The sequence below is a fragment of the Leptodactylus fuscus genome, chromosome 8 (assembly GCF_031893055.1).
Source record: "Leptodactylus fuscus isolate aLepFus1 chromosome 8, aLepFus1.hap2, whole genome shotgun sequence".
Taxonomy (NCBI): Eukaryota; Metazoa; Chordata; class Amphibia; order Anura; family Leptodactylidae; genus Leptodactylus; species Leptodactylus fuscus.
In genome coordinates, this window is record NC_134272.1 from 21,818,813 (window position 1) to 21,831,651 (window position 12,839).

At 44.7% G+C, this 12,839-nt stretch overlaps 1 protein-coding gene across 1 annotated transcript; it reads right to left on the minus strand.

The window, feature by feature from the left end:
- Positions 1 to 545: 545 nt before the first annotated feature.
- Positions 546 to 12,504, minus strand: LOC142216427 (uncharacterized). Its single transcript, XM_075284234.1, has 5 exons — positions 12,457 to 12,504; positions 6,579 to 6,875; positions 5,369 to 5,551; positions 2,143 to 2,162; positions 546 to 994 (listed from the first exon to the last, which is right to left on the minus strand). Exons 2-5 carry the CDS (start codon positions 6,847 to 6,849, stop codon positions 779 to 781), a joined length of 690 nt encoding a protein of 229 aa, XP_075140335.1. The 5' UTR covers positions 6,850 to 6,875; positions 12,457 to 12,504; the 3' UTR covers positions 546 to 778.
- Positions 12,505 to 12,839: the final 335 nt, after the last annotated feature.

Genomic DNA, 12,839 nt, shown 5'->3' on the forward strand with positions numbered 1-12,839 from the left:
TGGAAAAGCTGGGTAACAACCACTACAGGAGATATCACCCAGCTTTTCAAGATTCTGCCAATACATGCTATGCCCTGGATCAGCGTGGTAGGTTTTTAGGTTGGACTTGTGTCTTTTTCCAACCTTATCTACTGTTACTATGTTAATATGTTACTCTGGCACGTTATTTGGCAGATTCCTTGGAAGGCGTGGAAAAGCTGGGTGCAACAACCGCACAAATACAGTCAACACTGCCAAACAATATGAGCTCTATGTGCAGAGACCGCTGCCATGGCAGGGAATACAAACACAGAAAAACCTGGATGTGGGATGAAATGTGCAAGTATTGGGTGTCACACAGCTTTCCAAGGGAGCTAAATGGCAATCCGAAGAGACGGCTGATCGAGTGAAAAAATAAGAGAATACACGACAGTAAGTAAGATAGGAAAGTTTACGCAGATAATAGACAAAAACGTACAAAAAGATACAAAATATAAGAACATACAAAGAGATCAAAAATACAAAAACTTACAAAAAGATACAAAATACAAGAACATTCAGGATAGGAAAAACAAGAAGCCTTAAAGCTGTGCATGGTTACACTCGGCCTCCATGTTCTGCTATTGTAGAGACCACCTCAAAAATTTTAGGCAGGTATAAAAATGTCATGTCAGAATACTTTCAAAAATAGGCGCAATCGCGCGATAAATATTGTACACACATCATACACCATCAAACATGGAATTGGAAGAAAAGAGGTGCGAGAGGATTAATACATCCCCCCCCCCCATGGTGCTGTTCACCCTGTAGTGTTTATGGCCTGAGAGGTCACATTGTCTAGCACAGGGGCGCTGCTCTGGGGTGTAGTATTTGGGGTGCTGGGCCAGGTGATGTTGGGCATTTCGGGTGTGGATGTCTCATTCTCGATTTCGGGCAGTTTGGAATATTTGACACTGACGATAATGATCACAATGAACAGAACGACAAAGAAGAAAGTCAGCCAAATGGTAAATCTCTGAAAGAGAAAGAAAGAACATAGGTGTAAAGAAGAAATTACAGCAGCGGCCTATAGGGGGCAGCCGTGCAACACTGACACATTGTAATAGGGAGGCCGTAGGTCACTGAAATGTTGTAATGCACAACAGTCGTACAACACTGACACATTGTAATATGGGGCAGCCATACAACACTGACACACTAACGGGACAGTCATACAACACTGACACGTTGTTACACGGGGCAGCCATACTTCACTGACACATTGTAACAGGGGGCAGCCGTACAAAACTGACACACTATAACAGGGGGGCAGCTATACAACACTGACACGTTGTTATACGGGGCAGCCATACTTCACTGACACATTGTAACTGAGAGCAGTCATACAATACTGACACATTGTAATGGGGAAGCCGTATATCACTGACACATTTTAACAGGAGGAAGCTGTATGTCACGGACACAATGTAACAGGTGACAACTGTACAACACTTACACATTATAACAGAGGGCAGCCGTGTGTCACTAACACATGTAATGGAGATTAGCCATATAACACTGACAAATTGTAATGGAGCGCAGCCATGCATCACTGACACGTAGCCGGGGGCAGCCGTACAACACTGAAACATTGTAACAGAAGGAAACCGTACAACACTGACACACTGTCACAGGGGGCATCCGTATAACACTGACACATGCCTGATCCTGGTGCCCCATACAAGGTTCACACTTAGCACTATTTCTAATACTTGATAACACTTGACCCCATTTCTTTATACTATTTGGGTCCAGCTGACAGGCTGAGGGTCCTATTTTTTCTTACATTAACCTCTTCTGATTTTCTATGTGTTTTTTCTCGCCGCTGCCTACTATATACTGTATATTGCTGCTTCTTTCCTTCACCAAAAATCTTTGCTAGCTATCTCTATACATCAGGCCTCCTGTATACATCTTATTGTACCCCTCACTGCCCCTACATCAGCCCTTCCATTATTACTCTCATAAAATCTCCCCTCATGATAATTTTCCTCCTATGTTGTAAAACAGTATTATCCTGAAAAGCTGATGATCTCTCGACACACAAATATGTGGATAGATCCAGGAGGACACGTCTATATTATATAGCTATATTACACATATTATATCATTTATTATGCTTACCAAGATCAGGGCTCTGAATGCTGCAAAATAAGAAATAGGAAAATCAGGCTGAATGTAATACACCTCCAGCAAATCACATATGGGACACTATACTTGGTGAAGGGGCCGTTGTTTGACATTACACTGTGTGGAGGGGCCTCTATGAAACATTATACCTGGTGAAGGGACCACTGTGGGACATTATACTGTGTACAGGGGCTACTATGGAACATTATACCTGGTGAAGGGACCACTGTGGGACATTATACTGTGTAGAGGGGCCACTATGGAACATTATACCTGGTGAAGGGACCACTGTGGGACATTATACTGTGTAGAGGGGCCACTATGGAACATTATACCTGGTGAAGGGACCACTGTGGGACATTATACTGTGTAGAGGGGCCACTATGGAACATTATACCAGGTGAAGGGGGTGCTATTGGACACTATACTTGGAGAAGGGGTCAATGTTTGACATTATACTGTGTGGAGGGCCCACTATGGGACATCTTTATATTGTATTGAGGTCTATATGGGAATTTGTGGCAAGATAGGGCATCTTGTTTCTTTTTTCCGCTATTAGCGATCGGGGAAAAAGAAAGCAAGTGGCTTCCCTTGAAGTCTATGGGAGCCATTTTTGCAGGCGGATTTTGAGGCAGGTGAACATACTCTAAGGGTGTCAAGTACAGTGATCCAGTTCTTTCTGTAATACTTATCTGTCCTTATATAGGACTGTTTCTAACTGCCCTGATATGTCAGAGGATGATACTAATCTCCTGTATTCAATGGCGAATCATTGTCATGTGGATTATGCCACAAGAATGGCGTTAGGGAATCCCAGCTCCCCTAAAGACGACATAAACATACTTAGAGACTGGTGTGAGAACATGGGTGATTTCAATGGGGATCCACTGCACCAAAATCACAGACAATGCAGAGCCCCAATGTGGGAAAAAGAGAGGCAGGAAAATCGAAAGTCCCACCATATTGTAAGCCTCAAATGGAAGGGCCAATGTCTCCATGGGCAAGGCTGCCATTCTGGCCATTTTGGAGTTGGTCCGACTCTAAAAGAGCCAATTCACAATCGAAGGTTTCTGACTTCCAATTAACCGGTTATTGATCATCAAAGAGTTTCTAAGGCTGAGGCCCCACGTTGTGGAAACGCAGATTATTTTGTTTCAGATTTTGCTGCATTTTTTTGAGCCAAAGCCAAGAATGTCTACAAAAAGAATGGGAAATATATAGGAAGCTTTTATACTTCTACCGTCTGCTCAGTCCACTCCTGGCTTTGGTTCAAAAAGCCACAGCAAAATCTGCAACAAAAATGCTCAGTTTTCACAACGTGGAGTTTCTTTTTAAATGAAGTTGGTTTGTTCTCTCCGTGATTGGAGAAACAGAATGAAGAAGGCCGGAGGTTACTTGTGAGATGGCGGAGTTGTGGTGTATGTATGACTGGTATCAGAATGTAAGTTCACAGTTAGGTCAGCACTTCCTTCCCTACTTTCTTGTATTCCTGTTCCTTATTTCTTTCCCTGTACCAATAATAAATCCCCTTTAAAGATCCAGTACTTATACAGTCCTATGAAAAAGTTTGGGCACTCCTATTAATCTTAATCATTTTTTGTTCTAAATATTTTGGTGTTTGCAACAGCCATTTCAGTTTGATATATCTAATAACTGATGGACACAGTAATATTTCAGGATTGAAATGAGGTTTATTGTACTAACAGAAAATGTGCAATATGCATTAAACCAAAATTTGACCGGTGCGAAAAAGCACAAAATTGGTTTTGTAACCTCAGTGAGCTTTGACCTTCATAACCAGATGTATCCAATCATAAGAAAAGGTATTTAAGGTGGCCAATTGCAAGTTGTTCTCCTATTTGAATCTCCTCTGAAGAGTGGCATCATGGGCTACTCAAAACAACTCTCAAATGATCTGAAAACAAAGATTGTTCAACATAGTTGTTCAGGGGAAGGATACAAAACGTTGTCTCAGAGATTTAACCTGTCAGTTTCCACTGTGAGGAACATAGTAAGGAAATGGAAGACCACAGGGACAGTTCTTGTTAAGCCCAGAAGTGGCAGGCCAAGAAAAATATCAGAAAGGCAGAGAAGAAGAATGGTGAGAACAGTCAAGGACAATCCACAGACCACCACGAAAGAGCTGCAGCATCATCTTGCTGCAGATGGTGTCACTGTGCATCGGTCAACTATACAGCGCACTTTGCACAAATAGAAGCTGTATGGGAGAGTGATGAGAAAGAAGCCGTTTCTGCACGTACGCCACAAATAGAGTTGCCTGAGGTATGAAAAAGCACATTTGGACAAGGCAGCTTCATTTTGGAAACAAAAATTGAGTTGTTTGGTTATAAAAAAAGGCGTTATGCATGGCGTCCAAAAAGAAACAGCATTCCAAGAAAAACACATGCTACCCACTGTAAAATTTGGTGGAGGTTCCATCATGCTTTGGGGCTGTGTGGCCAATGCCGGCATCGGGAATCTTGTTAAAGTTGAGGGTCGCATGGATTCCACTCAGTATCAGCAGATTCTTGAGAATAATGTTCAAGAATCAGTGACGAAGTTGAAGTTACGCCGGGGATGGATATTTCAGCAAGACAATGATCCAAAACACCGCTCCAAATCCTCAGGCATTCATGCAGAGGAACAATTACAATGTTCTGGAAGGGCCATCCCAGTCCCCAGACCTGAATATCATTGAACATCTGTGGGATGATTTGAAGCGGGCTGTCCATGCTCGGCGACCATCTAACTTAACTGAACTTGAATTGTTTGTCCAAAATACCTTTATCCAGGATCCAGGAACTGATTAAAATCTACAGGAAGCGACTAGAGGCTGTTATCTTTGCAAAAGGAGGATCTACTAAATATTAATGTCACTTTTCTGTTGAGGTGCCCATACTTTTGCACCGGTCAAATTTTGGTTTAATGCATATTGCACATTTTCTGTTAGTACAATAAACCTCATTTCAATCCTGAAATATTACTGTGTCCATCAGTTATTAGATATATCAAACTGAAATGGCTGCTGCAAACACCAAAATATTTAGAACTAAAAATGATTAAGATTAATAGGGGTGCCCAAACTTTTTCATAGGACTGTATGTACTATTCCCTGGCACCCCAGAATCTGCACAGGCCCAGGACACAGTATGGAGTCAGATCCTTGGTAATAGAGATGTGTGAGATGTTACCTTTGGCACTGGCTATGTTTGCTACTTACCATGACGTGTTATTAGGTTTATAAACTTCTTCACTTTTGCTCCTTCGGTTTCTTCGTTGCCGTTGAAGAGAAAGAGATGACTGGCCAGGTTGTGTATACTGGGCTGATTGTTCAGGATTCGGGTCTTCTCCTTCTCATTTCTGTTCTCCAGATGATCAATCACAACAATTACTTTCTCCTTTCCTGCACAAACCACAGAGAATATGTTGCAGTATGTTGGACAGTGGAGTAACAATCATGGTCGCAGGGGATAGAACCGTGACCGAGCCCGTGAGGGTACAGGGCCCACAGCCAGCTGGAGATGGTCGGGGCCCTGCAGCACCATGACTGCAGTTGGGGTAAGCCTGGTTCGCTGACCACTACTTCCGCTATACATCTTGTTAAGGGGCCTAGTGTCATGTGATGTATGGAAATGCAACTGGGCCCCCTTTCCAATAGAAACCTGCCCAAGGGAGGTGATTAAAATAACAAAGGGCTCGCCAGGGCTTCTGTTTTTCGGAGCTCTTCTGGCCTAAGACTGATATCTTATACACCAAGGGTCACCACTCAGGCCTGGGGTCTGAGAACAACCAAGTGTACAATAATAGCATCGAAACAAACTGGAAGGCTGAACCTAAAATGTTTGTAGAAACAAATTTTGTGGGGTTCGCCTGACATGGCTCAAAGGGGGGTGCGTAGGAGTAATTTATACTGTGTGTTTCCACTGGGTGGGAGCTCTGGGGAGCATATTATACTGTGTGGGGCCATTGTGGAGAATTATTTTGTGTTCAGGCTTTGGGAACATTTTAAACTGTGTGGGGCTACTGTGGAGCATTATATTGTATAGGGCCACTGTGGAGTTTTATACTTTGTGGGGGACACTGTGGAGCATATTATACCGTGTGGGGCACCTTCCCTATTTACTTCAAAGGCTTACCATTACAGACTGTAATTACATCACACGGTCACTATAAAACACATACTGTGCAATGTAAAAAGTGAAGTGGTCAGGGCGTTCACAAAAGTCCATAGTCCCTTCAGTCAGCTTATCAGCAGGGGCCCTAGATGTGGCACTCCCACTGGTCACTTAGACTGTTAGGACCCCTGTAGATTAGCTGTTTCCTGCTATCAAGAATATGCTGTAGGGAGGGGATAGGGACGCCAGTCAAGGTTTGTCACTGGGGCCCACAAGACTTTAGTTAGTGTCTGGTTATAAATATCCAAAACTTACCCAGTGTAGTATATAGATACTTTAGCTCCATATCATACAGACTGTCTGTCACATCCGTGACATTGATCCGACCTCTAGTCTTGCTGTGATAGAGGATGGCAAGGGAGCATCGCCGGACCCATTTTTCAAAATCATTCATGGAGTTTGTGATGGGTATTGAATGCACGGTCTTCACTCCCCATGCAGACTTGATCACATCGATCAGGCACTCGTAGCACGTTGGATTATCCCTAGAAAATATTCCAACCTCTAAACAATTGTAACATGCCATCTTTCTTGGTTAGTCAATGGAATCTCCTGCAAAGTCAAGGAGCAACTTGGTCAATAACAATGGTGGTAACTAGAGATGAGCGAACACTAAAATGTTCGAGGTTCGAAATTCGATTCGAACAGCCGCTCACTGTTCGAGTGTTCGAATGGGTTTCGAACCCCATTATAGTCTATGGGGAACATAAACTCGTTAAGGGGGAAACCCAAATTCGTGTCTGGAGGGTCACCAAGTCCACTATGACACCCCAGGAAATGATACCAACACCCTGGAATGACACTGGGACAGCAGGGGAAGCATGTCTGGGGGCATAAAAGTCACTTTATTTCATGGAAATCCCTGTCAGTTTGCGATTTTCGCAAGCTAACTTTTCCCCATAGAAATGCATTGGCCAGTGCTGATTGGCCAGAGTACGGAACTCGACCAATCAGCGCTGGCTCTGCTGGAGGAGGCGGAGTCTAAGATCGCTCCACACCAGTCTCCATTCAGGTCCGACCTTAGACTCCGCCTCCTCCGGCAGAGCCAGCGCTGATTGGCCGAAGGCTGGCCAATGCATTCCTATGCGAATGCAGAGACTTAGCAGTGCTGAGTCAGTTTTGCTCAACTACACATCTGATGCACACTCGGCACTGCTACATCAGATGTAGCAATCTGATGTAGCAGAGCCGAGGGTGCACTAGAACCCCTGTGCAAACTCAGTTCACGCTAATAGAATGCATTGGCCAGCGCTGATTGGCCAATGCATTCTATTAGCCCGATGAAGTAGAGCTGAATGTGTGTGCTAAGCACACTCATTCAGCACTGCTTCATCACGCCAATACAATGCATTAGCCAGTGCTGATTGGCCAGAGTACGGAATTCGGCCAATCAGCGCTGGCCAATGCATTCTATTAGCCCGATGAAGTAGAGCTGAATGTGTGTGCTAAGCACACACATTCAGCACTGCTTCATCACGCCAATACAATGCATTAGCCAGTGCTGATTGGCCAGAGTACGGAATTCGGCCAATCAGCGCTGGCTCTGCTGGAGGAGGCGGAGTCTAAGGTCGGACCTGAATGGAGACTGGTGTGGAGCGATCTTAGACTCCGCCTCCTCCAGCAGAGCCAGCGCTGATTGGCCGAATTCCGTACTCTGGCCAATCAGCGCTGGCCAATGCATTCTATTAGCCCGATGAAGTAGAGCTGAATGTGTGTGCTAAGCACACACATTCAGCACTGCTTCATCACGCCAATACAATGCATTAGCCAGTGCTGATTGGCCAGAGTACGGAATTCAGCCAATCAGCGCTGGCCAATGCATTCTATTAGCCCGATGAAGCAGAGCTGAATGTGTGTGCTAAGCACACACATTCAGCACTGCTTCATCACGCCAATACAATGCATTAGCCAGTGCTGATTGGCCAGAGTACGGAATTCGGCCAATCAGCGCTGGCCAATGCATTCTATTAGCCCGATGAAGTAGAGCTGAATGTGTGTGCTAAGCACACACATTCAGCACTGCTTCATCACGCCAATACAATGCATTAGCCAGTGCTGATTGGCCAGAGTACGGAATTCGGCCAATCAGCGCTGGCCAATGCATTCTATTAGCCCGATGAAGTAGAGCTGAATGTGTGTGCTAAGCACACACATTCAGCACTGCTTCATCACGCCAATACAATGCATTAGCCAGTGCTGATTGGCCAGAGTACGGAATTCGGCCAATCATCGCTGGCTCTGCTGGAGGAGGCGGAGTCTAAGATCGCTCCACACCAGTCTCCATTCAGGTCCGACCTTAGACTCCGCCTCCTCCAGCAGAGCCAGCGCTGATTGGCCGAATTCCGTACTCTGGCCAATCAGCACTGGCTAATGCATTGTATTGGCGTGATGAAGCAGTGCTGAATGTGTGTGCTTAGCACACACATTCAGCTCTACTTCATCGGGCTAATAGAATGCATTGGCCAGCGCTGATTGGCCAGAGTACGGAATTCGGCCAATCAGCGCTGGCTCTGCTGGAGGAGGCGGAGTCTAAGATCGCTCCACACCAGTCTCCATTCAGGTCCGACCTTAGACTCCGCCTCCTCCAGCAGAGCCAGCGCTGATTGGCCAGAGTACGGAATTCGGCCAATCAGCACTGGCTAATGCATTGTATTGGCGTGATGAAGCAGTGCTGAATGTGTGTGCTTAGCACACACATTCAGCTCTACTTCATCGGGCTAATAGAATGCATTGGCCAGCGCTGATTGGCCGAATTCCGTACTCTGGCCAATCAGCACTGGCTAATGCATTGTATTGGCGTGATGAAGCAGTGCTGAATGAGTGTGCTTAGCACACACATTCAGCTCTACTTCATCGGGCTAATAGAATGCATTGGCCAATCAGCGCTGGCCAATGCATTCTATTAGCGTGAACTGAGTTTGCACAGGGGTTCTAGTGCACCCTCGGCTCTGCTACATCAGATTGCTACATCTGATGTAGCAGTGCCGAGTGTGCATCAGATGTGTAGTTGAGCAAAACTGACTCAGCACTGCTAAGTCTCTGCATTCGCATAGGAATGCATTGGCCAGCCTTCGGCCAATCAGCGCTGGCTCTGCCGGAGGAGGCGGAGTCTAAGGTCGGACCTGAATGGAGACTGGTGTGGAGCGATCTTAGACTCCGCCTCCTCCAGCAGAGCCAGCGCTGATTGGTCGAGTTCCGTACTCTGGCCAATCAGCGCTGGCCAATGCATTCTATTAGCTTGATGAAGCAGAGTGTGCACAAGGGTTCAAGCGCACCCTCGGCTCTGATGTAGCAGAGCTGAGGGTGCACAAGGGTTCAAGTGCACCCTCGGCTCTCCTACATCAGAGCCGAGGGTGCGCTTGAACCCTTGTGCACACTCTGCTTCATCAAGCTAATAGAATGCATTGGCCAGCACTGATTGGCCAGAGTACGGAATTCGGCCAATCAGCGCTGGCCAATGCATCCCTATGGGAAAAAGTTTATCTCACAAAAATCACAATTACACACCCGATAGAGCCCCAAAAAGTTATTTTTAATAACATTCCCCCCTAAATAAAGGTTATCCCTAGCTATCCCTGCCTGTACAGCTATCCCTGTCTCATAGTCACAAAGTTCACATTCTCATATGACCCGGATTTGAAATCCACTATTCGTCTAAAATGGAGGTCACCTGATTTCGGCAGCCAATGACTTTTTCCAATTTTTTTCAATGCCCCCGGTGTCGTAGTTCCTGTCCCACCTCCCCTGCACTGTTATTGGTGCAAAAAAGGCGCCAGGGAAGGTGGGAGGGGAATCGAATTTTGGCGCACTTTACCACGCGGTGTTCGATTCGATTCGAACATAGCGAACACCCTGATATCCGATCGAACATGTGTTCGATAGAACACTGTTCGCTCATCTCTAGTGGTAACATCTCCTACAACCGTAGAGAAAATGGTCCCACAATTGGGGATAGTAAGTGATGTAAAGATCTAAAAAGCACTATGGAATATGATGGAGATATCGAAGAGAAGTAGAACAGAGGATAACAGGAGGTGAAGGTGAACTATCTCTATATCTCCTAAAAGCAGTCTTGCTATTGTCTCATCTATACCGACTAGAGAGGAGTGAATTTTCTGAAATTTGTGTTGGATCAGATTCCATCGATTTGGCCAACAGATTAGATTTGGTCTCAATTGAATGTGCCCTCTTTGCTCCCAAAAAGTAGTTTATTAGACTTTATTGAACACGTGGAACAATACCGCATGTCCCAAAAAGTCCAATAGTAACTCACTGGCATTGGCCAATCTTAACCAACCAATAAGAATAGTAATCAGTTTATAGGGGTCTATTGGCTGGATTAGATTATGTGGTCCAATGACCTTCTTTTAATAAACAAATGTAGCAACGTTATTTCGTGCGATTCATCGAAAACTTTTTGAAAATTTGGAATTAATTTTTATTGTGACTAGTGATGGGTGAACCTCATAAGATTAGTTGTTTTTTTAAAAAAATATTCACAGGTTTCATCCAAACCTGAAAAAATTTGGGTTCATCTCCCATGAACTGTTCTCTCATTTTTGTGACGAATTGATTTGATCATATCTAATAATGGCTGACTATTATGATGTCATATCTTACACAAGACGATACCAATAAAAACTAAAGCCCACACGCCTCTCTAGTAATGGATATATAAGATAAGTTGTGTCTCAGAACAATAAATACTTATAAACAATAGTCCCTGCTTATATATTACACCCCTATCAGTAATAGTGCCCTTATAAATAGTGCCCTATATCAGTACCATATCCCCTTATCGGTAATAGTCACCCTGTAAAAATAATCCTGCTCTCTTATAAATAATCCCCCCTATTAATATTAGCCCTCTTATAAGTGATAGCCCCCTTTATAAATAAGCCCATTTAACAAGTATAGTTCCCCTCTTACAGATAAAAGCAATCCCTTATAAGAGATGCCTTATATATAATAGTTTACCCTTTTTATGCGCCAGCACGCCCCATGTAACCGCAGAGGGTGACGTCCAGAATGCGTAATGTCACCTAAAGACCAGAAGATGACGCCGGAGGCCTAGGAGAGGTGCACATGACTGCTGCACATGACTCTGGGTCTCTTTCAGTTATCGATATGGCCGGACCTGACTTTGGGTGCCCGTGGAGCCCCTTTGGGGACTGGGGACCTGGGCGATTGCCCATTCTGCCACCCCCTCAACACCAGCCCTGCCTAAATCACTCAGCCTGATCCTAGAATGATGAGAGGTCTATATGACTTTCCACTTACAGTCGCCTTCCTCCCTCTCCACCCATGCTGGGAGCAACCACCGGGATTTAACCCTTAATACATCTACTCCCACAGACAACCAGCGATCCTCACATTAACCCCTTTCCTGCTGTAGACCGCCAGACATATTACCATAAATACGATCTCTGCCCTTGATCATTAGGAATTTGGACATTAACCAATTAATTGCTGCGTACCGCCTTTCTCAGCCAAGACTGCTAAGGATACTAGCATTGACCCCTTGACCACAATGGAGACAGAAATTAACCCTTTCTGTGCTATACACAACCGCTGGTGCTGAGATTACCCATTTCCTGTTCCAAACCACCAGGAAGGCCTCCAATAACTGTTTCATTGCTCTTAAACTCCAGGGATGGTGCAGTTAACCCTTTAACCCTCCATTTCCACCCAACTACGCTACACAGGCTGATCTTCTATGTCCAGGTGTTGCTCATGTAAACTTTCATTGGTGCCAACAGGTTCCTAACATACAAGGATTTGTTTTGCCTCTTCTGTTCTGTGTCTGCCATGGCGTTACAGTGTGTATATGATATAACGTGTCAGTACTGCGCTCTATCAGCTCAGCACATTGTTATTTACATACAATATGACAAATGTGATGTTTGTATTTTATGTAATAATTTTACATAGCTATGAATGGCTGCCATACTAGAAGGTTACACCCAGCAGATATAATACCCCCCAGCATCAGACCATGATAAGGGCTATGGGACCCTCTTATGTATTGGATTTCTTAAGGGCCAACCCCTATATATATATATATATATATATATATATATATATATATATATATGTATATTAACCCTTTCCTGTGCAACCCCAAAATACTGACCTCTCCTGACGACTCTGCTGCTCGCTCTGCTGTGCTAAAATCTCCCAGAACAAACAACAAAATTCTCAAAATGAAACCGAAAGCTGTTCCCTGAATTAACTTCTTCATTTCCTTCCTGATCTGAGTGAGATTGTGGGGGGGGGGGGGGGAGGCAGAGACAAAGACCCCGAGGAGGCGACCAAAGCAGGATCAGGGAAGAGAAGACAGGCCAGTCACATAATGGACGGTCCTGTGCAACCGAAACTTCATGTAGTGTCTTTACTTGCTATCAGAGACATAGAGCGTCTCAATGCTGAAACCAACACACAGCATGTAGGTTTTTGCTGTCCGCTTGAAAAATCGGACATCTTTGTGAACGGACCCTTAAGGACAGACACGGACTG